We start from the raw sequence: 24598 nt of genomic DNA on the forward strand, positions 1-24598 counted from the left end.
TTGGCAGTGAAAGGAGTCAGGACAGAAGTGATGAGCTGAGCTGTTGTCACAAATTCTATGTGTGGAATTGGGGGTTGGAGGGTGCTGTGTTTGTCCTGAGGAGCTTTGCAAGGACAACAGATCATTGTGTCTCCTGCTGCCAAAGTCAGAGCTTCACTAAATTAGAGCAGCAAAGAGCTACTGGACAAAATGTCCTATACTAGAGGCTGGATTGCCCTCTGCTGTAATGGCAGTTCCTGGTTTTCCAGTTCCACAGGTTTGTAATTCCTGGGATTCAGAATAAGGCAGAGAAGCAAACTCATCTGATACTCAGGGGTTACACTGACCTCTCACTTAGAATTCCTCGTGACTGTGGATGTTCAATATCCCCTTACACAGTGCAGCCACCGAGGCCTCAGGCTGGGGAAAAATCTCTTTTTGAGGGGAATCCAACCCCTGCATCCCACAGGGGCTGGTAAATCCAGCACTTGGTGTAAGTCATGGGCACACACTGGCCAAGGGGACAAGCAGACACAGAGCAGACATCCTACACTTGTAATTCCTCCAGAGAAAGGCTCCTCAAGGTGATAATACATCTCCACTAAATAAAGAGCTCAACAAGGCCCAACCAACGTTTTAAAAATAACCCCAGCTATTTTTAAGTTATTAAAGTTTCTCTTCACAGGACATCCACTACAGAGTAGAGGAAAGGCTGTCTATAATTAGCAGTGTGTCTTCTGGCTAAAGGGAGAAGGAAAGGTTTTCCTACGTGTGGAGCTGACCCATTAGAAAAGGAGAAATTTCTAAAATCCAAAAAGTGCTCCTTTTTTTTTTTTTTTTTTTTTTTTTTTTCCTGCTGCATTTCAGACACTAGTGAATCAGTTCTGTGATGGTGATTGTCAGGGGGTTCAAACAAACTGGGAGTGATTTCTGCTGTCCCTACATTTACCAACCTCCATGTAGAGTTGGATCCAGCAGCCAGGAGCTGAAACAAGCACCACTCACTGGTTCAGTCCTCCCGTTGAAACTGGAAATTTCAAGCAAAAATCTGGTCTTCTCAAATTTTACTTCTTTTAAGGCTATACAGAAATAGGGCCTAAATACTGGAATTAAACTTTCAAGGCATAAGTCAGTCTTCACAATTCTTATTCATTATCTTTGCTTCATCAGGCAAGAATAATTTCTTCACAGAGCTGAGGACTTCGAACAGCCTGTAGCAACAAGCTTCCCCTGCTTCCTTCGTGGTCAACATCAAAGAGGGTTGGGTGCTCTCAGATTTATTTGGAGATTCCAGGATGGTTTCCCAGTGCCAGAGGGCAGGGATGGATGGGATATGGGGAAGGAATTGTTCCCGGGCAGGGTGGGCAGGCCCTGGCACAGGGTGCCCAGAGAAGCTGTGACTGCTCCTGGATCCCTGGTGGTGTCCAAGGCCAGGCTGGACATTGTTGTCTTGGTTTGAAAGACAGGAATCTGCTAGGGAGAGGCAGGGCCTTTCTAGGAACGGGGAATTCCAATCCCTTCCCTCCAAGCTGTTATAATTTAGAAGGTTAAAGAGGCTTTTCAGTCAGAGCTATGGGGAAAGGAATAACAGTTCTTTACTAGTAAATATAACAGGACAAACAAACAACAACAACAGCAGCAACTGTAATAATAATAAAGAGAACCAAGAACCCCGAGGGGCTTTGTCTCACAAGCCCCGGGCAGTCTGATTTGGGATCCCAAGGGCACCAAACAAACCGGCGGAAACTCCGGGGCTGGCGGCTGCAAAGGGCGGGGTGTCCCGGCAGGCGGGGGGTGTCCCGGCAAAGTGAGCGGTGCCGAAGCAGCCACGACGGCTGAACAGGGGCTGGCCCAGCTCCAGCAGGGCAGGCGAGGGGCTCCGAATTCCCGGGTGCTCCAGCACATGACAGAATTCCCAGGACCGGACCCTCCGTTGCCAGCGGACCCCTCAGGCAGCCGCAGCCGCCCGGACCGTCCTCTCCGAAACCGAGAGCAGGAGGAAACACCCGCAGCTCCCGGAGCCCCCGAGCCTTTCCCTCGCCCCCAAACTAAGTGATCTACCGCCCTTGCCGCTTCTTTTGTGTGGGTCAAGTACCCTTCAAGCATCAGTATTTAGTCTCTTAGCAACTTGGGGGGGGGGGGGGGGGCGAGAATTCTATAGGGGAAGGAAAAAAAAACCAACTGAACCTAACCCCCAACAACTGGGGCTTGGAGCAGCCTGGGACAAGTGGAAGGTGTCCCTGCCCATGGCAGGAGTGGGGCTGGGTGATATTTAACATCCCTCCGAACTTAAACCAGTCTGTGACCCTACAATGATGGCCTTAGAATAAAGATGTAAACCAGCCAACTCCTTGGCATAAGTAAAATGAATAGTTTAAAGTGTTGGGGAAACAACTTGAAATTAAATTATCCTGCAGGACTTTTAAACAGAGCTGCTTGGGAGGTATTACAATTTTTTTTTTTTCTTCCATTGACAGTAGCTAACAACTTCAAGGGTAAGTTGCTCTCTCAGTTAATAATTAAGTTATTTTATCTCTGTATGACTTGTTTTCCTATCACAAGGAGAGGGACATGACCTACTTACAAACCATTGTGTTTTCTACCTCTTCCTGTGTATAAAATGTGCTTTTACTCTTCTTTTAAATCCAGGGCAGGATACCAGCCCAGAGAAACAAGGGATGTGTAAACACAAGTCCAAACCCAATGTCAGTTATTACCAATGATGCCCATGGCAGCTGCAATGAATCATGAGTGAAAAAGAAGAGTAAAATGTGGTAATTCAAATCATTCTTTCCCAGTACAGACACCAAATTTTCCCCCATTTTTTTTCCCTCTTTCATGACTTGCTTTTCTAAGAGACTTGGTAATTCAGAAGGAGCAGATTAAATTATTCATGGAGGGGGTAAAATAATAAATTCCAGTGAGAACTCTTGAAACTCAGGAAAGAAAAGAATGTTTATTAGCACACAGGCACAACACCTTGCCTGGTATGCTTTACTAACAATACAAAGCAATAACCTCAGGTCAAAAGAGAAGTTGCAATACATGCAAAAACATCTGGATTGTGCACTAAGTAACAAGTTCGATATAGGTACATCTGTCAAATAAACACGTATCTACTGCCCTAGGTAACAGAACTTCAGAGATTACCTCAGGGGTAAAGGTACAACAGAACAACCATCACTGAGCAGCATTTTGGACATGAAGCATCCTAGACAGAAACATTTGACCTTTGGAGGCAAAAACTGTAACAGGCAAATAGCAGAGAGCCAGATCCCCAAAGACTTATGAAAAGCTCTCGGTGAAGCCTAAGTTAATATCAGAATGAGGTCTGAAGGGTTTTGCCCTTGGTGAGTAAAATTATAAGTGGGTGAAAAATCTCAGTGGGCGAAAGTTTTAAATCATCAAGGTTTAATGTTGTTGCTAGGCGTGAAAAGATGAAAGACTGAATGCTGATACAAACAAAACAATGTTTTTGTAAAAGCCTTAAAATAAATAATATACATGAAGGAAAATTTGGGATAATTAACATGTCCTGAAATCAAAATCAACACGGTTTAAGTTAATAAATAATTAAAATAATTAAGTTCCTTTTTATCCTACAGAACAATGATCAGTATTAAAAACTAGGAAAGCAGAAAGAGGATGGGGACCTCCTCCTTACTCCAAAATCAGGGTGATCAGTGCCAGTTGTCACCTCTCACCACGAAGCTACGTGTCTGTGTGTCACGGGACTAGCTAGAGGAAAGGGACGGAACGAACACACACTGCCACTGTGAATTCTACAGGTTTTCACCTACAGGATGAACACTCACGGGCTCGGTCACTAACAACAGCTGCTGGGTTCGAGGGGAGAGGGCTGGGGGTGAAGGCTGGGGGTGAAGGCAACTCTAACCCTGTGTCAGCGTGTGACGAGCGCTCTCCGTCGCTGAAGGGGACGTGTCTGTGCTGCTGCCCAGGGCCCCGGGTCACCACGGTCCCATCTGGGCTGCTACTGATGCGGTACAAGGTCCTGCGGAGCCGCGGGCGTGGCTGGCAGCCGCCCACCGCGGAGCAGTGGGTGAAAATGCTTTATCCCCATCGCCGCCAGCGGCCCGGCCCCGCCGGGCTGGGAGCAGCACCCCGCCAGCTGCAGGCGGGCTGGGGGCTCAGAAGGCAAGTGGATAGGCGCTTCGGCCCTTCTCTGTCCAGGGCATCCTCACTCGCGGGGCTCCTCCAGCTCCCTTTGCGGGAAAGCGAGTCTGTGATGCTCCCGCGGCGAAAAAGCTGCGAGGGACAGAATCCTAAAAGACAGCGAGACCCCAGTGACAAGAGTCCTCACCGGGAGCCGTGCTCCCTGAGACACCAGAGGCAAAGAGTGGGTGTGTATGAATGAGATCTCTCTATGCGGTACGGCTGTGATGGCGTGGCACAGGGAGCGAGGAGCTCCGGACCCCTGTGCCGCACAGGGACACCACTGGGCTGAGCCGGTCATACTGCAACTAGGCAAAGCCTCGCACAAAGCAGACTGCTGCTGCCTACTGACTATTGCCATAGCCCAAACATGCAGCAGGGCTGTAGCAGAGGCACTCGGGCCACTCAGAGCTGCAGCACTCAGCCCACAGCCCAGCTGCGAGGAGCTGCAGAACAGCTGTTTACAGCTGTGGTCACGGGGCTGTGGGTGACAAAGTGCATCCTCACTTCTCCCTGTACTTTAACAAAAGCAGTGTATCCCCAAGCAAAAACATCAATATTAGCCATCAACAAATCAAACATTACTGTGACCATTATAATTTTGAAACAATTTTGTTGCTGCTGCTGATGTCTCTGTGAACACAGATCAAGCATCTGACTCTCCTGATTCTGACCTAAACTGGCCACTGGGGCAAGAGGCAACCTTTGGCATATGAGCAGGATGTGCTTTTCCAAAGGGGTTGAACAACCACATTTCCAGTGATTCCCAGCTCAGCCCCTCTGGCAAAGCCCAAGTCTGCCCCCGTATCCTCCTCTCACCACACAAGCACAGCACAGCCCTGCGAGCCAGCGCTGAAATGAACTGAACAACACACACGTGTGAAGCACAGAAGAAGGAACTGTGACAGGAGCACGATGAAGATTTGTACCCTGTAACCCTAAGAACATCAAGGAGATTTGGTAAAACGGGGTACAGGCAGATAAAGCAGCACTTAATAGTGTACAACAGAGATGCCCATTTACACTGACAGCTGTTACACATTTTCTTTGTTAACAAAGAAACAATAAAACCAACATAAGAAATCACTTTTAGGACCACATTTTCCCTGTTGCTCCATTACTTCAAAGTGTTTTATGAAACTACTGAATGGTAACTGCTTTTGTATGGAAAATACACAGTCAGTTGGTTTTGTGGTCCAAATAAACCATGCTCTTTTCTTTTTCTCCTCATATCATGCATTGGGATGCAATCAGCTTCTTGCCAATCATTAGTCAAAAGAAACAAACACATTTTTTACAATCAAAAGCTTCTATTAGCAACATTTCTACAGCAGTCATTAGCCAGAACTATTTAAAGTGTTCCTAGCATTTCCTTCTCTCCTGCTGTCTGCTTTTCTAATGGAGGAATTTTCCAGTATCTATGACACCTCCCCATGCAGTTATTTACAAGGAGATGATCCTCGTGGAGAAGGACCTTAATGAAATTTACAGTTGCTAAGGTACATTTTTAGATGCTGGCGGTCACACTCAGACAGAACGAATGGAACTCATTGTGCAGCTCTGGGCTGGGCCAGCAATGTAATTAAAGTGCAAATAAAGACAAAAACCACAAGCCAGGCAGGACCATTTTTCATCTCCAGCATTAAGAAGCATCACGACTGTGTAAGATATGTCAGATCAAATAGGCCTAAGTCACAATATATTTTAAACATCTGTCTCCCTGAGAGGATTTAAGGGAGGTATATGGTGATATAGCCCTATTTCTTCAACTGGCTGAGTATCATTGGAAAAGTAAGGACACTTTTCCAGCCAATTTTTGTTTTCAACAGTGCTAACACCTGTGTTTTGTACTATGATGCTTTTTACATCATTTGAGCTCGCTTCCCATGCAGCTACAACAGGCCACTCTTGATGAGAAAAATACAAGTACCAACTACTGTAGAAATGACATCATCTACCTGGAAAATCACAAAAGCACAAGCTCTGAAAACATTTACAAATAGCACATTTTCTCAAACATATGCAAGTGATAATTACCAGCTCAGATAAAAATACATACTTTGTGTTTGCTGGCATTCACCGTTCACCACTGACATATTCACATTTACACTAAGTCAGTGCCAAATGGCTGAACAGGGAAAAAAAAAAAAAAAAAAAAAAAGGACATTTTTCAAACCACTGATTCCACATAAAACAAAACTGTCTCTCCAGCTCTGAATGTTCACTGCTGATCACCACCTGCTGCCAGACAGAAATGTATTTCTCTCCACAGTGTGTCTAGAAAGTGCTCTGTAGTCTGACTTGTCAGAGAAGCTGCAGGAGGTGCAGGAAAATAAAGTGCCTCTTCCAGGGCTGTGTGCAACGTGACTCTCCATCCCCTGCACCACCCCTCTGGGTCCTCACCTTCCCAGCTGGCAACTATTTACAGCTATTCCACCAGTCCATTTGCTTTACATGCTGTAAATACTCTCACCGATGAAACAGACATTTACAAGTCATTTTTATAGATACAATCAGTCCCCTTAGAAAAGGCTGACAAGACATTTAAAGAAGAAAATGTTTTATAAAGTGTAGCATTAAATGTACAGCAGGTGTTTCAAACAACTGAAGATCTGACGTTACTAGATGCTGTCTTAATATCACTCCAAAGTAGTAGATGAGAGCTAAAACCCAGGTTTTTCAATGAAATTAACACAATGAGAACACCACAGCCATACGTGCCTCAGTGAACACACAGTTAGCCATCAACCCAGCCACCTCACTTTGCTTATGTATCCTAATACACCTGAGTATATTACCACCATTTAAATCTGTACCCTTGATTTGTCATGTGAGATGGCTGCAATGAGTGCCTGTTCACAGGAAAGTCATGAAATCATGGAAATGCCAAACATTGTCTTTGCAAAGCAGAAATTGCTTAAGCCGGGTAGGAAGGGTCTTTGTCTTTCACCACCAACACTCATTTGTGTTGCCTGAGAGGGAAAGGCTGTGCGACACTGTATCTCTTATTGGAAAAGAGAGCTGGCATTCCTCTCAGAGTTTCTCTTGCTGTCTTTAAGCAGTGGCATGCATGGTTCTGTTCACTATCCCAGAGCTGTCTGCAGGCCCTGTGCAGGGCAGGCGCGTCAGGCGGGGAGCCGGGGCTCAATCTTCAGGGACAGCTCATACAACGTGTCCTCGTCGATGATGAGGGTCTTGTCCAGCAGGTAGTGAGTGACCTGGGGTGAGGAAACACAGATGGACAGGCTGTGTGTAACTGCCACAGAAATCTCTCAGCTTTCTTTCCGTTTCAGCACATTTTGGATCCTGAGATTGCCTCATGTTGTTTTCTTGAGAAACACAACAGCTGCTTGGAATGCTGCTGGCATAAAGATGCACCTGCAGCACTCCGAGAATTAATTAGGATTAACTCCTCTTAGGAATGGGCATATCCTTTGCTAGGTTACCTCAGCCCAAGCTGTTATTCTGGAGTCTGAGATGAGCCTCCTCTGAAGGCACTGACCAGCTTTGGTCAAGCTGCATCACTCTCGAGGACAAAGAGAAAAAGAATTGCAGGATGCCTCAGCAGGTGCTTGGGGCAACTCCTGACCCTCATCCCAAGATCTCAGGGCAAGGAGAACACATCCCCCTCTGAGCGCCTCATACCCTCAAAGGCTGCAATCCCGAGAGACCTTCCAAAGGAGCAAAAAACTTCTTTACAAGGCACCAAACAGAGTCTCTGCAGGGTGAGGGTCTCACCACCCCAAGGACCTGTCCACATCTGTCTGTCCTCTCCTTCATGCGTGGGAGCAGAAGACACCAACTTTAGCTTTCAGTGACAGCTGAACATCACAAATACCTGCTGCTACAGCCTGATTTCAGTAGCAGGCAGAAGCCTTACCTTCTGCTGGTGCTCAATGCGGTAGGAGGTCTGCTGGAACTGGCGTATTTCCCTGATAATATGTGAGATCTTTCAAAAGAACACATGGATGTAAGTGCAACCACAGTTTGACTTTAGCTAAGCCATACAAAGCAAGAATTCTGCAACAAATTATTCCATTTAACTTGGGAGGAAGGAAGGGAAGGGTAACGATCATCTCCCAGCAGCTCCCCAGGACTTCACATTCCCAAATCAAACATTTATTCTCAGCCAGCCCCAAATGAACCACCCTGCCTCTCCTCTGCCCACAGTGAAACATCCCTGTTCTCTGCCTCGAGTGACTGCTGCAGAGTGCAGCCCTAAGATGGGCATTTAGTTGAGATTAGAGGAGAACTTTCCATGTCTCCCTCTGAGGAGCTGTTACAAATAGCATTACATGGCAATGGGAAAGATAGCAACTTTAAAGTGCTTCTCAGAGAGACCAGAGCACACTTTGAAAAGAGCATTGTGGTTACTGCTTCCTGGTGAATCACTTCTTTCGTGTAATTCTGGTTATTTAAAAAAGCTTTTTTTTTCTCCTTCACCAGCTTCAGGCAGCTGCTTTTGGTGTCCTTTCTGAGAAAGTAAACTGGATACAAGTTCAGCGGGTGAAAATACCCAGCCTGCCAGAAGGTGGTGATAGAAGACCAGGTCATGCAATTATTCTCCAATCGCTGCCTCTTGCACAGCACCAGCGTACCTTCTCCAAAGGTCATTTCAGAGGAGTCATAATGCAATAAATAATTAACTCACACAATTAAACACCTGTTGGAGAAGCAGGTAAGAAACTGAAAATTACCATTCTCATTTTGGAAAAATTGACAAGGCCTTCCTCAGTGAAGTTGGGTGTTCCTTCCTCAATAAATGCCAGGTCAGTCAGGTACATCCCAAGGTAGGGAACAGCAGGTGGGTTACAGCTGTAAACCAATAAATCAGCTTATTTGCCTGCAGCTACGTTTGCAAATGCATTTTTTTATAACTTGCACAAACTCTTTATTGCTTTGCCCAGTTCTAATCAATGAGTTGCATTCCTTTTCAGGAAAAACAGCTCTGCTGTTTGCTCTGCCTGTGATAAATTGAATGCATTCTGCCCAATATTTAATATTAATGGCATTTTTAAAATATACTATTAATTATTCTGGCTGTTCAGTTCTCAGCTTCTCTTGAGATCACTTGAGGTAGTTGTGCCACTTGATTCTGAAAAGCCTGCTTCCTATTACAAAACTCACAAAAATGCAGGTTTTTGTACCACTGGAATTAGTACATAAATTGTAGAACACTTGATATGGAATATCGTGGATACCAAAATTACAGAATGTCAAATGCAATCTGGCAAATCAATTAAAGAAAACAATAATCAAGGACTGCTGCACAAAAGAAGCAGGCTGTTTTCCAGCAGGCTGGGAGGCCAGAGGAGAAGAAACATCCCCGTGCTTTTGTTCTGTCTCTATGTTCCTCTCATAATTTGTTGTCAGAAACATATTTTCACATGAATGGGTCTGTGACCCGACACAGGCTTAGTCCCAAGCCCTAAAATTCTTAACTAGAACAATCCTGCTTTTCATAAAAATGAATTTGTAAGGCTAGCTTTACACTTATTGAAAATATTTATCAGTGTAAGTGAAACTCTAACAACAGGGAATGTACCCAGAAAAATAGTTTAATTTGTTTCAGTAATTCTCTGGAGCTACTGTGTTTACCCATCAGGGTATTAAAACACAGTATATTCAGCAAAACAATAATGCCAGATAGAACCAACCTAGAATTTAAAGGTTGTTAGGCAAAAAATATTAATTATTAAATCTTAATCAAAACCAATTCATCTTTAACGTGAACTATCCACTGTTTATAACAAAACACAGTTGTATACTGTTGGAAGACATACTTTTTGAGCATTTCTCTCAGGTTTTTAAATCTTCCTTCAGATGACACAGTTTTCTGAAGCTTGTCCATGAGTGCTTTTGTCTAGGAAGAAAATTCACAACAAATGTCATTGCTGGTGCATGTAAACAAGCGGAATTAGATTCTAGCAAAGGTGTAATTCACTTATCATCCCCACCCCATTTTCAAGAGTAGTACAACAGGCATTAGGAATTTAGCTTTATTGCAGTTCCTCCTGTCTTTCTGAAAATGGAGATTAGGCAGCGTTAAAGTTCCCCTATGAGTGATACACAGAACCTGTATTTAAGCTAATATTATTACCCTGCAAATAAAGGAAAACCCACACATTTATTACATTAATGGTCTGGAATTTATTTTGCTGTGCGCACAAGAATATAACAGATCCTACGTGTTGCTGAGGATCCTCAGCTGCATTTGCTGAAGCTGGTGACAGCAAGGGGTGGTCATTGCCTTGGAGTTTGCACTGAGATGATTTTGCCTCCAAGTTCCAGAGAAAAGCTGAGCGTGTAAATGAGAATATATTCATGTCTTACACAAATCACTGTCAGTGGGCATCACCAGACCCTGGTTCCTTCTTAAGTGAGATAAATTTGATTTTCAGCCTGTTTATGCTACTGGCTTGAGACTTGAGTGTAGAGAATGATGAGAAATTCATATTTGAAACTGAATTTCCAATTAAGAGAGAGCTTTAGGCAGACAGAATCACTGTCTTCTACATAGCAGTCTGATGAAAAACCCAGATTGCATTCCCAATAGGTACCAGAGGACTGTGCCACAACATCAGCCTGCTGTAGGTTTGGGTTCTTCCTTTTTTTTTTTTTTTTTTTTTTTTTTTTTAACTGAAAAGTTTAAAAAGCAAACAAATTCTATCCATAAAACTTTTTTTGAGGAAAAAGGAGTTTTTGCTTTTTTTTTCTGTAAGTTTTGGAGGAACTTATAACCGTTTGTATGGAAAGAATTCTTAACAGATTTTTCAAGAGAAGAACATAGCATGAGCTGTGAAGCAGCTGAGAAAAAACTGATGGCAGAAGGTGGTACAGTCAGAATGTATTTTAATTGTATTTCTCTGCATCATTTAGAACAGAAGAACATAAAAGACTGGATTATCTTCATCCTGACAGGACGTTTTTTCATGTGTGTGTCTTGTTTTTGTGGCTGGAAGTCATTCTTACAGTTTCAGCTGACATTCTCAGCAGCCAGGCAAGGGTTTAAGAGAGATTCTCTCTGTACCTAAACTTGAGATCCTAAATGAGAAAGAAGACTTTATATCAACAGTCTCTTTCTGGAGAGAAAAAACTCAGGAATTTGAGAGGTTCTGACCTTCCTAAAGTCCTCCTGCACAAGTAGTTCCTATTTTAGACACCTGACCAGACTTTAACTGTAGCTTGTAACCACCCAGATGTGTCTATCAGAAAATACCTAAATTAAGTTTACTTGAATATTTCAGCAGTTCAGGCCAAATAATCTTTGACACCTGCCAGTTACATTGAAAACATTTTTTTCCCACAGATAAAAAAAATCACATACAAAAATCCTGGACAGGAAACACCAGTGCAGGTGGAAAAGCAGAAATATCCACAGGAGGGGTCCTGTCTCAACCCCTGGACACAGCGACCGATGGAATCCAGAACCGCCTGCCATGGCCGAGTCCCTCTCACCTGTTTGGACACCTTTGCCCAGGTTTTCTTGAGCCTGTAGATGGCACTCCTGTTGAGGGCCGAGGTGATCTCCAACACACCGTTGTAGTTGTGCAGGCAGCGGCAGATGTCGGCCACTGCCACCCACTTCTCAATGGCACTGGCCCGCGAGGGCACATCGGCGTAGCTCATGATCTGTGAGGCCACCAGGTTGCTCATCTGGCCACAGAGAGAGGCAGGGGCTCAGGGAATTGAAGCTCAATCCCTTCTAACATGTCTTGAATTAATGGGCAAGGCAGAAAAACCCCCAGCTAAGCATGACAGAAATGATGGCTCTTCATAAACCCAGGGAAAGGACGTTGGAAACAGGTGGAGGGGATGGGGACAGGGAAGAAGGGTTGGGGATGCAGTGGGAAGATCTCCAAGCCATCAGTGATAAACCTGATTGAGATGTCTCCCATCAAAATTCAAGGAAAATGATAAAGGAGAAAGATATGTTGAGAAAGATACAATGGCATTAAACAGAATTGGTGTTATATTTCTCTGGAGAAATTGCACTTTCTCAATTAGTCTGAAAGGCACTGTGATACATCTTAAAATATTCTACTCTCTTAAAATGCTGCTGAATTGCTGAGTACCAATTATTGGAAACAAGAATCTTCATCTGCTTTGATTTAAATGGTTAATTATAAAGAGGCTAAAGCATTCAGTAACTAATATATAACACATTACATCACTTTGCAACAAAACCCAGTATTTTTGTCCCAGAGGTCAGAGATAGTCTGTGGGGTTCCTAGAAAGAAAATCTGTATTTGAAAGTACTTACATCATTAAAATGTTGACTAGTTTTCATAATATAGGGAGTTCTCTCATTTTTATCAACTTTCATCCAGCCCTGCCCAAGGAACTCTCTAGACATTGAAGGGAGAGAAAAAAAAGCAAATAAAATCTTCATAAACACAGTACAGAGTCTGTCTGTCACCATAGCCTAAGCAGATTTCAAGGATACCTCAGTTTGCTGGAAGCCAATAACACAGCTTTATACTAATTCCAGCATCTCACTATACCATTTCTAATGCTGTCTGAAATTATAAACACTGTAAATAAGATTTATTTTTCTCTTCATCCCCTCTCCCCTGTCACACCATCCCAATTTCGAATGCTGTGACCCTATTTACACCACATTATCCTTTTATGTGTGCAAGCCCTTTTGTTGGGGGCTGAGTTGGGAGTGTGGTGGCCACCCCAGCCCGATGGCCGCTGTCCCTCAAGGGACACTCTGTGACAGGATGTGTCCTCCCCCTCTCTATCACAGACAGTTGGTGCAGAAATGGAAGAGACAACCCAGGCGCTGAAAGGCGCAGCAAAGGGTCATCTCTGGTGCCAAAAGGGCTCAGGCCTCAGCTAAGAATCAACATCGTAGTCTGGAGAGCAGATGTGGGAAGAGGTAAAATAAATATTCCTGGCTGTTTTACAAACTATAAAAGACACACGAGTTATCACAGAGCCAGAAGCCTCCTACACCCTGAAAGTGTTTGAGACTTCTCCCTGGAGCTTGGACGAAGATCCTGCGGTTCTCTGGGGACTGAGGGAAAGGATCTCCATGTGTGCCCCACCAACAGCTCGATGATAAGATACATTGAATCCTAAGTTATCATTTTTCACCAGCTGTAACATTAACCTTTAACTTCACACTGTGTAAAACCTACTAGTAGTTTCTTTTTGTCCTTATTCCTGTGTACTATTTAAGTTTTATGTCTGTTCATTTTCTGTCTATTAAATAAATAATTCATTCTATAATAGACAAAAACAGGCATTATTAAAGAACTGGCAAATGAGGGGAGGGGTTGTGGTGCTGGCCACTTCAATAAAGCTACTGGCTGCTGCCAGAGGCCTGGACAAAAGGCAAGGACTGAGTATAAACCCCCACATCTATGTATAGCACACTCACTCATAGGGGATGCTGCGGAACACAACATGGTCCAGCAGGGTGATCTGCTCTGCCAGCTCCATGGCCGACAGTGTCTCGAAGCACTCGGGCTTGGGGCAGTCTGGCTGCAAAAGCAAGGGGAACACTGAGAGGTCTCTCTGTGTGCCACAGGGGTGAGCAGCTTCCTGGGAACCTTCAACACAGGATTGTAATTAACTTCGGGATGAGGAGAAATCAGGATTAATAACAATCGCCGGCAACACAAACACCCAGCTGGAAACTTATAAAACAGGCACACACCAGCTCAGGAGTATAAATGTACGTTAATTAGACTCTGCATATTCTGCACTTATCATTTCATATATATTAGTATCTTCCCCTTTTTTCCAAATCTTGAGATTTTATCCAAATACTAAAATTTTGATGTGTTCATTTTTGATATATGGGCTCCAAAATCTTACAATCTCTAAACTGAAATGGACATTTCTGGTCTAAAAGAACAGTATATCTGTCCAGAAATTCTTTCTAAGTTGCAGTTATGTTACATTTTATTGGATCAAACTCACATAATTTCTATAGGAGTATTTTTGTTTAACTCTCAAGATGAACTTACCATCTGAATGATATCCTCTATTTTCAAATGGTTATCATCTTGATCATCCTGAGAAAGAGTCCTGAAAAATAAAGTAGCAAAACAACCTATATAAATAAAATTGTCCATGCTTATGATAAAACCTTATAATAGATCAGCAGAATTTATCTGGTTTATCTAAAGGTTTATCTAAAGTAATTCCTAAGTCTGCAGTTGAGGAGGTAAAGAAAAAAAAAAAAGTAACCTAAAAAGTCATGTCTTGCTTTAAGTAAAAGTGTATAAACTGCTACAACATCAGAGACATGTAAGGTAAAATATTTCCATGGAGGTTTAAGACCTCTCAGCTAATGGATCCTGAAAATCGTCCTGTTCCGTGTTCCAGACTGAAGTCAAAATGTGGAAATGGACAGCAAGTTGCAGCTTTTACTTGTAGGAAGGACAAGATTTTCTTTCAGTAATAAAAGCTTTAATGAATGTTTCCAATTCAGCTAGAGAAAACCTGTGGTTATTATGGTTATTTCAGAGTAATGCGTCAAAAATTAACTAGGCAAAAGTAAGTATCGATCAAACACCATCTACCCTAATGCAGCATATTGGCACACAATTACAAGATCTTACCCCTTCATGTGGAAATTACAGACACAAAGAAACCTTGAAAACATTGGATTTATGTAATATAGGAGTGAGAAGATTTCGGGAGAAGGAACATAAGTCAGAATGTAAAAGGCTATCTGAAAGGACACAACGTGCCCAGAAGTCACTGTCCTGGTTCCCATCAGGGGAGGCTTAGCTTAACATCAGGGCCAAGGTGCAGATACAGGTGGGCCCTGGTTAGGCTCTCTGCAGAGGGTCCTGCTCAGCTGAATTCCCCAGAACAGTTCAGGTCACCCTCCCAAAGTTCTGCTGATGACTTCCGAAGCACAGCCACAGGTCCCTCCAGTCCCCTGCTGCTGCACTCTGCAGTGCAGACTGGGCAAGCACCAGGGAAAGGACTGAGGGGAAAGCATCACTTCACCTGCAGACCTCATGTGTGTGACATGAACTTGTACCAGGAGGTTGTGCAGGAAGCTCTAACGCCAGCACACCAGATTCTTCTGCTGGGGGCTGCTGCTGTTTCTTCTTGGTTTGCTCACCTGAGGGCTAGGCTAAAATTAAATGCAGATACACACAGACAGGATCTCAGAAACCTCCTTCCCTTCCAAATCCACAAAGAACACTTTTTCTTTTTTCTTTTTCTTTCTTTCTTTTTTGTTTGTTTGTTTGGTTTGTTTTGGTTTTTGGGTTGGTGGTTGTTGTTGTTGTTGTTGTTCCATAAGGGCTGGAGACACCTTTTGTCTGACAGGCAAGACATGTTTATCTCTCCAGGAGAACTCTAAGCTTCTTGCCTGGATAATAACGGAGTGCAGCTCCAGTCCCTGTAAATAGCCTGGCAATCTGTCCTGCAGAGCAGCTTATTTTATGCTGTTCCTCATGCCTGGGGCCTGCAGGAAGGTGTTCTCTGACAAGAGCCTCTGGCAATGAAAACCACACAGGCCCTGTCCTTCTGCCCCAGGCATTCTCATCAATCTTGTAAAATCCATTATCTGAGTTACTTAAATATAACTTCATCAGATTCTCACCTTTGATACAGAAATCATTGTATTTGCTTAATATGAAATAAAATAGGAAACATGGGATTATTAAAAGACTGAAAACAGTTATCTTTCCCCATCTTTGCCTCCTGATACTCTATCATGACATCTCATGTTTTATGTAGACTTTCAACCTGTCATTCTAAACAGGTGCTTTTTTCTTAGCACAGTGGTCTCATGAAAAAAAACACCAACTCTCCTTTTATTCATAAATATTGTACAGTGAAATCTGCAGAGGAGGACAGAGGGGAAAATGGTGGGTTTTTTGACAGCATCAATAGCAGCTTACACTTCAGTCTGTAGTGTTGTCAGCCTCAGTTTCAACAGAGGACTGGGGACACTCACTGGGCTGCCCAGCCCTGCTTGGACAGCTCCCACTGCACTCCCTGGAGAGCTTCTGGGAGCTGGGAAGCAGATGCTTGTGGAAAGAGTCACGAGAGACAGCAAAGGCACAGAGTTCTCCTGAGCAGTGCCACCCTTAGGCAGGACTGAACAGGGTGACACCTCCAGTATCTTCAGAAATTAAGGAAAAAATATAAAAGAAATGTCTTTCTAGTTCTTAGAATCACCAGTTAAGATTCTCTCTCTCTCTCTCTCTCTCTATTCGTCATGCCTGACCAGGCCAAATATCAAAATAATTTTCTACTTGAAAATATCAGCATGTGTCTCCTCCTTTCTTTGTGGTACATGAAGCGTATAAAAAATATTTAAAAGCTAATGCAAGTTAGAGAGTATGAAATGTGTTGTTTGGTGAGATCATACAAGGCAGAAAAATTGTTCATCGTATTTTGATATCTGCATATGTCTTGATTTCATTTATGTTTAGTCTGAAGAAGGAAGAGTTGTTTCTTGAAGCAACCTGTTTTTCTCCAGATCGGATTAGCTATCAAAGTTATTCATCACTGTTCAATCTGAATTTATACCTTCCTGCTTCATTATCAATTAAATTTTATCTAGTTTTCAGGGGTTAGTAAATAAGGCTCATAAAACCTTAAGCAAAGCATACATTGAGAGCTTTGCCTAGCTTTCAGAACAGATACTGAATTAAAAATGCTTTTTTACCCTGAAGAGAAACCCTGTCAGTCCACACAACAGAAATCCCATCATGCAAGAAATACCAGCTGCTTTGTTTGATGACTCAAGGCATGAAGCAGCTCAGCATCTCCCATCAACATTTTCCTTGTCATTCATATTCTAAACAGAGCCTTTCCCAGAGCTGACTGTGATGTATCTTTGGAACACAAACAAACTTTTCCTGCTCCTCTGATCTCTGCTAACAAGGGGATAAATTTTCCAAGGATGTGCATGCATGCAAAGGCTGGGGCAGTTTGTAAAAAGATATGTTTTTACCCAAAATCCTTCAGGAAGACATAGAAAATACCACTGCTAAGTCTCGGCAAGCATTACCTTTTTTTCATTAATGTTTGAAATTGAATTTTTGACAAGAAATGCCTGTCCTAAGCCCATTCTGCATTTGTCAGCCTTTCAGACTCAAGAGTAGACTACAAAAACTGAGATGTGGGGAAGCCAGGGCCTGCACTGACAGCTGACAGGCAACCCAGAATTCTGATGGAATACATGTTTTAGATAAAATGCCTGCAGCAAGCACTTCTGCAGAACAACAAATTTTTATAGCACTCACTTAGCAAGTGGGTGAGTGACTATTTTTATGAAGGGCACATCAACTGGATTACTCCTTCCCATTTTCAACCCATCCCAGAGAAACCTTTTGAATGAAAGTATCATCAAGTCTTCCAGTTATGACAGATCTGTGCTTTCTTATGAAAAGTATGCTGTCAGAAATCTTCAAACAAATTGGTTTGTAACAGCAGTAAAAAAAGCCCTTCAGTTCCAGGTAATTTATATTTCCCCTCTAGATTAGATAAAAGGTCTCAGTTCAGAAGGAAATCAGAAAAATTACATCTCTCCAAGGAGCAGGGCACAGGATGAGCAGCTTTTCTTGAAGCCAGACACTAGAACAGGAGCTAGGAGAGGAACACAAAGCCCAGGAGCACCTCTGCACATTCTGCAAGAGGACAGACTTTGGATGTCTTTAGGACATCCAGGGGGATTCACAAGTACCTGCCTGGGTTCTGTCATAGTCAATGGAGAAAGAGGCAGGATACCTAAATTCAGAGAATTCTGGTGGAGAGGATCTCCTCCATGGCAGGGAGAGTCTGTGGCAGGAATGCTGCATTTCGTATTTGCACTTTGTTTTGTGGTTTGGTGCTTCAGGTAAACACAGGGTCCCACCACAGGGCTCTTTGGTAACGCAAACCCTTCATAATGTCCCTTAGAAACTATGGAAGCTTGAAGGAACTCAGGAAATAATTTCTTCTATTGCAGGCCCTCTCTCCACACTCAGAACATTGACTGTAACCTGACATGACAGAGAATCCCCACTGTGATGCAGAACAGAGAATGATGCTGTGGGAGGGACCCTGCAGAACATTAAGCCTCTTCAGAGTGGTTCAGTGGAGCCTTGGCCTGAAGCTGAGCAGTTCTGGGTTGGCAAGAGCATGGTTCTTACAGTAAACAGTGATCTCTGGAGACAAGAAACAGCCGGAGCTCTCCAGTCTAGGGCAGAGCAGGTTCAGTCCTTTGCCTGATCTACTGAACCAGCCAGGACACCAGGGTGCAGAGAACAAACCCCACATCATCACATCCTCCTCCTGCACCACAGCCAGCACGTCTGGTTTTAGTGGAAATGTAGAAAAAGCTTTGTTCTTCCGACATTGGAAGTCTGTTTGTCCTCTGGGTTCATGCAGTTGTATTGTCAGAGAGGATACAGGCAGGTCAATGCCACCTCTCCCGACTCTGTCTGTTTCTCACCCTTCACGAAATCAGTTCCAGAATTGTACAAGGATGTTTTCAACCTGCCAGGAAACTAAACGCCCTGACAGAAGCTATTCCCCCATTTTATATTCTGATTATTGCAAAGCTGAGTTTTCAAAGAGCAGCTGGTTCTGCATCTGAATCCACCACCACGCTGGGGAGCTGGAGGAGCAGAGGGACCCCTGGATGCCCCAGGACTGAGTGTTCACAGTCACACAGGGCAGCAGGTCCCTGCTCCCACCAGCAAGTCCATCAGGGTTTTTTAAAGCTTATAAATATTTCTATTTTAAGAATATGCAATAAAAATTAAGGGCTGTGGAAGAGCAAAGGAAGGTGCACTCTGGTGTCAGCATCACAGATAAAGTTACAAACAAACTGCAGATTGCTCCTTATACCCTGTAATTCCCTTTACTCAGTTAACTATATAGCCTTGCTGGGAGCCTGCGTCTCCAGGAGCAATTACAGTGCTTTGTTAAACTCTGGAAATCACTCTTAATTACCAGACATATCCCTGAGGTGACCTCCCTCCTCCAATGAAAGGGTGAGAAATTGTATTGAAATTTAATTCAGATAGAAATAGGATTGAATTATTTCACATCAAGCTGTCCAGCATCCATCTATGTTTAGCAGCACTGCCAGCCTTGAAGAGCAAAAAAGGAGCTTTTAGCCAAGGGTAAAAGAAAAAACTGCTTTTCCTTTTTCTTTCTTTTCCCTTTGGGGGGAAAAAAAGAAAAAAAAGAAAAAAAAGAAAAAAAAAAAAAAAAAGAAAAAAAAAAAAAAAAAAGGACCATGAAATTTCAGAGAATGTTCAAAAATCAGTCTGAATTTTTGAAAATTTTGGAAAAATGGAAATTTCTGAAGAACTGTATTCATTGGTGTATCAGACAGTGTGCTCAGGTACTCAGTAATCAGTTCTAGGAGGGAAGAGAGGACAAACAATAACAACCATTTCCTAGAACAGCAGTAAAAGGGTGCAAATGGAGACAATTCATTGCTTATACGTAAACACACGGGTCAATTTTTGATGTAACTTCTAGTGGAAATTGGCTAATTTGGAACTAGCGACAGGAAATTGTTGACCCCCTTGTATGGTAAAGGCCAATAAATCCATCCATTACTCTGCCAGGAACAGCCAACCCAGGCTTGTTTTCAAACACTTCCTTGAGAAGCTGAAAGTTTTAAGGTAATTTTACCCATTGTGAGTAGAACCTTTGCTGTCACGCACATTATCAAAACCCACTTCATCCTCATCCTTCTTGCTCTTTAGACTTGCCGTCTCTTCCAAAGAAACATATAAAACAATGTTTTCAGATGGGATAGCAGCACACACAGTACTATTGAAAGGAGGATTATTTTTGTTTATGTAAGAATGTGTTTTAATAGGAACTTATCTGTGTTTCTTTTTTTTTTTGTTTGTTTGATATTTGTCCTCACAAGTTAATTTTTCAGCCATTTTTTTTCATACATCCGCTGGAAACCTGTCAAATGGTCTTAGAAAATTCAGGCATGCTCTATTTATTGCAGACTTATTGGTTTACCTGCAGTATACTGACATAAATGTTAACAAAGCACACTATAGATTTATCTGTGTTTTTCATGATGTTTTATTTTAATCACGCCTTAGTCTTTAAATGTTTCAATGAATTTATTTATTTATCCATTGCTTGGTCTTTAAAGGTTTACTGCTCCTCAGGGTTGTAAAACAATGTACTTGAAAATCAGTGGCTATAAAATATTCACATTTTGTAGACAGAGCTGTTTTACTCATACTTGAAGGTCGAGCTCATGACTGTCAGCTGTTCTGCAGCAAAGCTTTCCAATGCAGGTATTTTTTATGAATGAAACTTAAAACAGGCTCCGTTTCATGGTTCATAAATCACTTAGCAATCCTTCAAAATTAAATACCCTGGAGGAAAACCCAACCCTGTGAATTCTATGATACACAGTCTATCTTGCTCTGTGCTACAGTTCACGTGTGAAATAACTAGAAATGCATTTACCTCAGTATGTTTGCAGTAGCTTTCCTTTCTTGTGGCAGAAGGTCAGGGTCTCTTAAAACTTCCTCCAGCAAATTTAACACATTCATTTTCAGCTCGTTGTTCAGCTCAAAATCCTGAAAAGGACAAAAGTTTTACTACCTTTAGTCTTAACACTATTGATCAAACAACTGAAAGGGTATATTTAAATGGGTTTGCTTTTCTTTTTTTTTTTTTTTTCAATTAGGTTTGGATTTTTTTTTTTTTTTTAACTACTGCATTTGAAAATATTTAGAGAAAGCTGTGGCAGCAAAACTGGCTACAAAAGCAGGATCTTCCAAAGGCTGGGATTTTTCTCCTTTTTGACCTTTGCCTTCTGTGTGGAGATGGGATGATCAGGTCACGTTATTTTTGTGAATTATCACCTGCATCTGGCCAAGACCCACAACATTCTCTCTCCTCCTCTGTGTTTCATTGCAGTTCTGACACCACTGCCCAGCAAGACAGGACCCTCGGCTTCCTCTCACTGCTTTCTGGAGTTTCTCTGTTCATCTGCCTCCCCTCTGGCGTTTCTTATCTCATACCCACCCTGTTGGAAACATCTGCTTTTTGTGAAGTACTCAAATGAACAAGATCACTCAATAATCTGGCCCTGCATGGAAGAGCTTCAGCATTTTAATTACCTCTGGGGCAGACTGATATCTGATACAGAATTGCAATTCAGTGACATGCAGTAACCACTTAACACTTATCTCTGAATTTGAAGAAATCACAAGGAAGAAGTATTAGACTTTCTACAATCACAGAATGTACAACTTTGAGGTGGGAATTTGCAGGCAAATCTTGGGGCAGACTCCAAAAATTCTTTATTCAGCTCAAAGCTAGCATTTTGGTAGGAAAACTAAACCCAAACCCTTCAGCTACCTGGTGCATCACAGATCTTTCCTGATAACCCACAGCTACTCGCAAGCAGGACCATGTGTGTACAGAGCTCCCTCTTGTTTCCATAGCGACAAGAGGCACAACGTTATTAGAAATGGGGACTATTTGGCACCAGGGCACAAGAGCATCGTGTTTCATTCCCGAAGAACCCCCACAGCCCCTCCAGTGGTGAGAGGGTCTGGAAATGTGTGCCTCTGGAAGTAGCAGAGCCAGCCCAGGTGAACCCAGCTCAGGTAAGCACACCCGCGGGAGCATCAGAGCACTCCCACAGCTACCCAGACAGGTGGAGCCTCATTTGGAAATGGGAGGGAAGACTTCAGACCAGGAGGGGAATGAGTGCTCATCACAGGACATGCCACAGCCACCCTTACTGCATTTTTGAGAAAAGTTATTGCCCCGATTTCAGTGCTCAGAAATTGCCTGCCCTGGGCATTGCTCTCCTCTTACAGCACCTCCTCTTCACTCCTCCAGAATCTCCTCACCTGGGCCTCAGCTAATTAATACTCTGGGACTGATTAATACCTGTGTCTTATTTTTCTGTAGAAGTTTATCTGTATTTCAGGGTGTTGAAGAATAGGAAGCTGCAGCATTAAGCTTTGCATAGGGTATCAAACATTCAGCTCAAAGTCAAGCAAAAATTATTTCAGGGCACTGCACTCTGTTTTCTAAAACACATTTTGTATAGCTATGCTCTGAAATGCCTCCCTTAGGAGCTGTTTTAGCCTGTTTGCAAGGAAAGACAAGAGAACCTTTTCATATATTTGGGGTATGGAAATGGGACTAATTAGAGAAAACACGAGGAATGTAACTAAACTACATGACAATACTGTGCACTCCAGTGATTTTAAAAAGAAAATAATTTGAAATATAAAACTATCAAAACTTAGTTAAAGGAGAAACCTTGAGTCTGCACAAGCCTAAGCAACCAGAGTAATTAATGTCAGAGTTTGCCCTGTACCTCAGTGCCAGACATTGCATGAAAGAGGACGGGTATCTCTGCAAGCTGTGCTACAAAAATATCCCAAATGGGCAGAACAGGTGCCCAGGAAGTGACACATCCCCCATCCATGTTTAGCATTGCTGGGTAAAATCCTTGGGCAGATCACATCATCATGGGCAGGATTTTATCTCCAAGCACATCTTTCAAACCACAACTGGCTGATTCTTTCCATTACAAGATATTTTCTCTCAAGGTCTCTTGTTTTATTTTAATCAAATCTATGACCAAAAAAAGTCTAGGATTTTAAAAGTTCTTTCATCGGCAAATAGGATGGGAAAACCTCTAATTCTATTCTATAAGCAGCTGAAGAATGTTTCAGGATCGTCAGCCCTTGTTCTTGTAGGCGACTTCAACCTGCCAGATATCTGCTGGGAACTTCATACAGCAGAAAGGAGGCAGTGCAGGAAATTTTTAGAGTGCATGGAGGGCAACTTTTTGTCTCAGCTGGTGGGTGAGCCCACCAGGGGAAGGACTATCTTAGATCTGTTGTTTGCCAATAGAGATGGGCTGGTGGGAGATGTGATGGTGGGAGGCTGCTTGGGGCAGAGTGATCATGAAAGTATAGAGTTCCCGATATTTGGTGAAATCAGGAGGAACATCTGTCAGACTCTTACACTGGACTTCCAGAGGGCAGACTTTGGCCTGTTTAGGAGGCTTATTCAGAGAGTTCCTTGGGAAGCAGCCCTTAAAAACAAAGGAGTTCAGGAAAGCTGGGCGTGCTTCAAACCAGAGATTTTGGGGGCACAGGAACAGACTGTCCCTGTGTGCTGAAAGAGGAGTTGACGAGGTAAATGTCCAGCCTGGATGGGCAAGGAGGTTTTGGAGGAACTTAGGAATAAAAAGAGGATGTATCATCTTTGGAAAGAGGGTCAGGTCTCTCAGGAAGTATTTAAGGGGGTTGCTAAAGCATATAGGAAAAAAACTGGGGAGGCCAAAGCTCAGTTTGAACTTAAAATGGTGATTCTGTAAAGGATGATAAAAATGTTTCTATAAATATATTAACGGTAAAAGGAAAGGTAAGGCCAACCTTTGTTCTCTACTGGATGAGGGAGGGAACTTAGTAACTACAGATGGGGAGAAGGCAGAAATGGTTAATGCCTTCTTTGCCTCAGTCTTTAGTGGGAAGATGACTTGCCTACAGGACAGCTGTTCTCTTGGGTTGGTTGATGGTGCTAGAGAACAGAACGGTCCCCCCATTATCCAAGAGGAGGCACTCAGAGAGCTGCTGAGATGCTTGGATACTCATAAATCTATGGGCCCAGATGGGATCCATCCCAGGGTGATGAGGGAGCTGGCAGATGAGCTTGTGAAGCTGCTCTCCAGCATTTAACAACAGTCCTGGCTCACTGGCGAGGTTCCAGAGGACTGGAAGCTGGCCAATGTGACACCCATTCACAAAAAGGGTGGGAGGGAGGATCCTGGTAATTATAGGCCAGCCAGCCTGACCTCAGCACCTGGCAAGGTCATGGAGCAGTTTATACTGAGTGTCATCACACAGAACTTACAGGATGGCCAGGGTGTCAGGCCCAGCCAGCACAAATTTCGGAGAGGTAGGTCATGTTTGAGCAACCTGGTCTCCTTTTATGACCAGGTGACCTGCCTGGTGGATGCAGGAAGGGCTGTGGATGTTGTCTCTTTGGACTTCAGCAAGGCTTTTGACACTGTCTCCCACAGCACACTCCAGGATAAGCTGGCAGCCCCGTGGCTCGGACGGGAGCTCTCTTTGCTGGGTTGGGAACTGGCTGGATGGCCGGGCCCAGAGAGTGGCGGTGAACGGTGCTGCATCCAGCTGGCAGCCAGGCACCAGTGGTGTCCCTCAGGGGTCTGTGCTGGGCACAGTTCTGTTCAGTAACTTTACGGATGACATGGATGAGGGTATCGAATCTCTGATTAGTAAATTTGCGGATGACACTAAGCTGGGAGCGTGTGTCGATCTCTTGGAAGGTAGGATGGCTCTGCAGAGAGATCTGCACCGGCTGGATGGATGGGCAGAGTCTAACAAGTTGAAGTTGAGTAAGTCCAAGTGCCGAGTGCTGCACTTTGGCCACAGTAACCCCCTGAAGCGTTATAGGCTGGGGAAAGTGTGGCTGGACAGTGCCAGGA

General features: G+C 43.4%; 1 protein-coding gene across 1 annotated transcript in view; it reads right to left on the bottom strand.

Moving 5' to 3' along the window:
* Positions 1–6373: 6373 nt before the first annotated feature.
* Positions 6374–24598, bottom strand: part of RASGRF2 (Ras protein specific guanine nucleotide releasing factor 2) — a 97422-nt gene continuing 79197 nt past the window's right edge. Inside the window, exons 18-26 of the mRNA XM_040091037.2 lie at positions 20578–20690; positions 14133–14193; positions 13541–13644; positions 12416–12500; positions 11611–11808; positions 9936–10015; positions 8850–8967; positions 8033–8101; positions 6374–7370 (exon numbers count right to left, since the gene is read on the bottom strand). Of these exons, the coding sequence (XP_039946971.1) occupies positions 7278–7370; positions 8033–8101; positions 8850–8967; positions 9936–10015; positions 11611–11808; positions 12416–12500; positions 13541–13644; positions 14133–14193; positions 20578–20690 (921 nt within the window). The 3' untranslated portion in view covers positions 6374–7277. The remainder of the gene's footprint in view (positions 7371–8032; positions 8102–8849; positions 8968–9935; positions 10016–11610; positions 11809–12415; positions 12501–13540; positions 13645–14132; positions 14194–20577; positions 20691–24598) is intronic.

This window comes from Hirundo rustica, chromosome Z, assembly GCF_015227805.2.
Source record: "Hirundo rustica isolate bHirRus1 chromosome Z, bHirRus1.pri.v3, whole genome shotgun sequence".
Classification (NCBI taxonomy): Eukaryota; Metazoa; Chordata; class Aves; order Passeriformes; family Hirundinidae; genus Hirundo; species Hirundo rustica.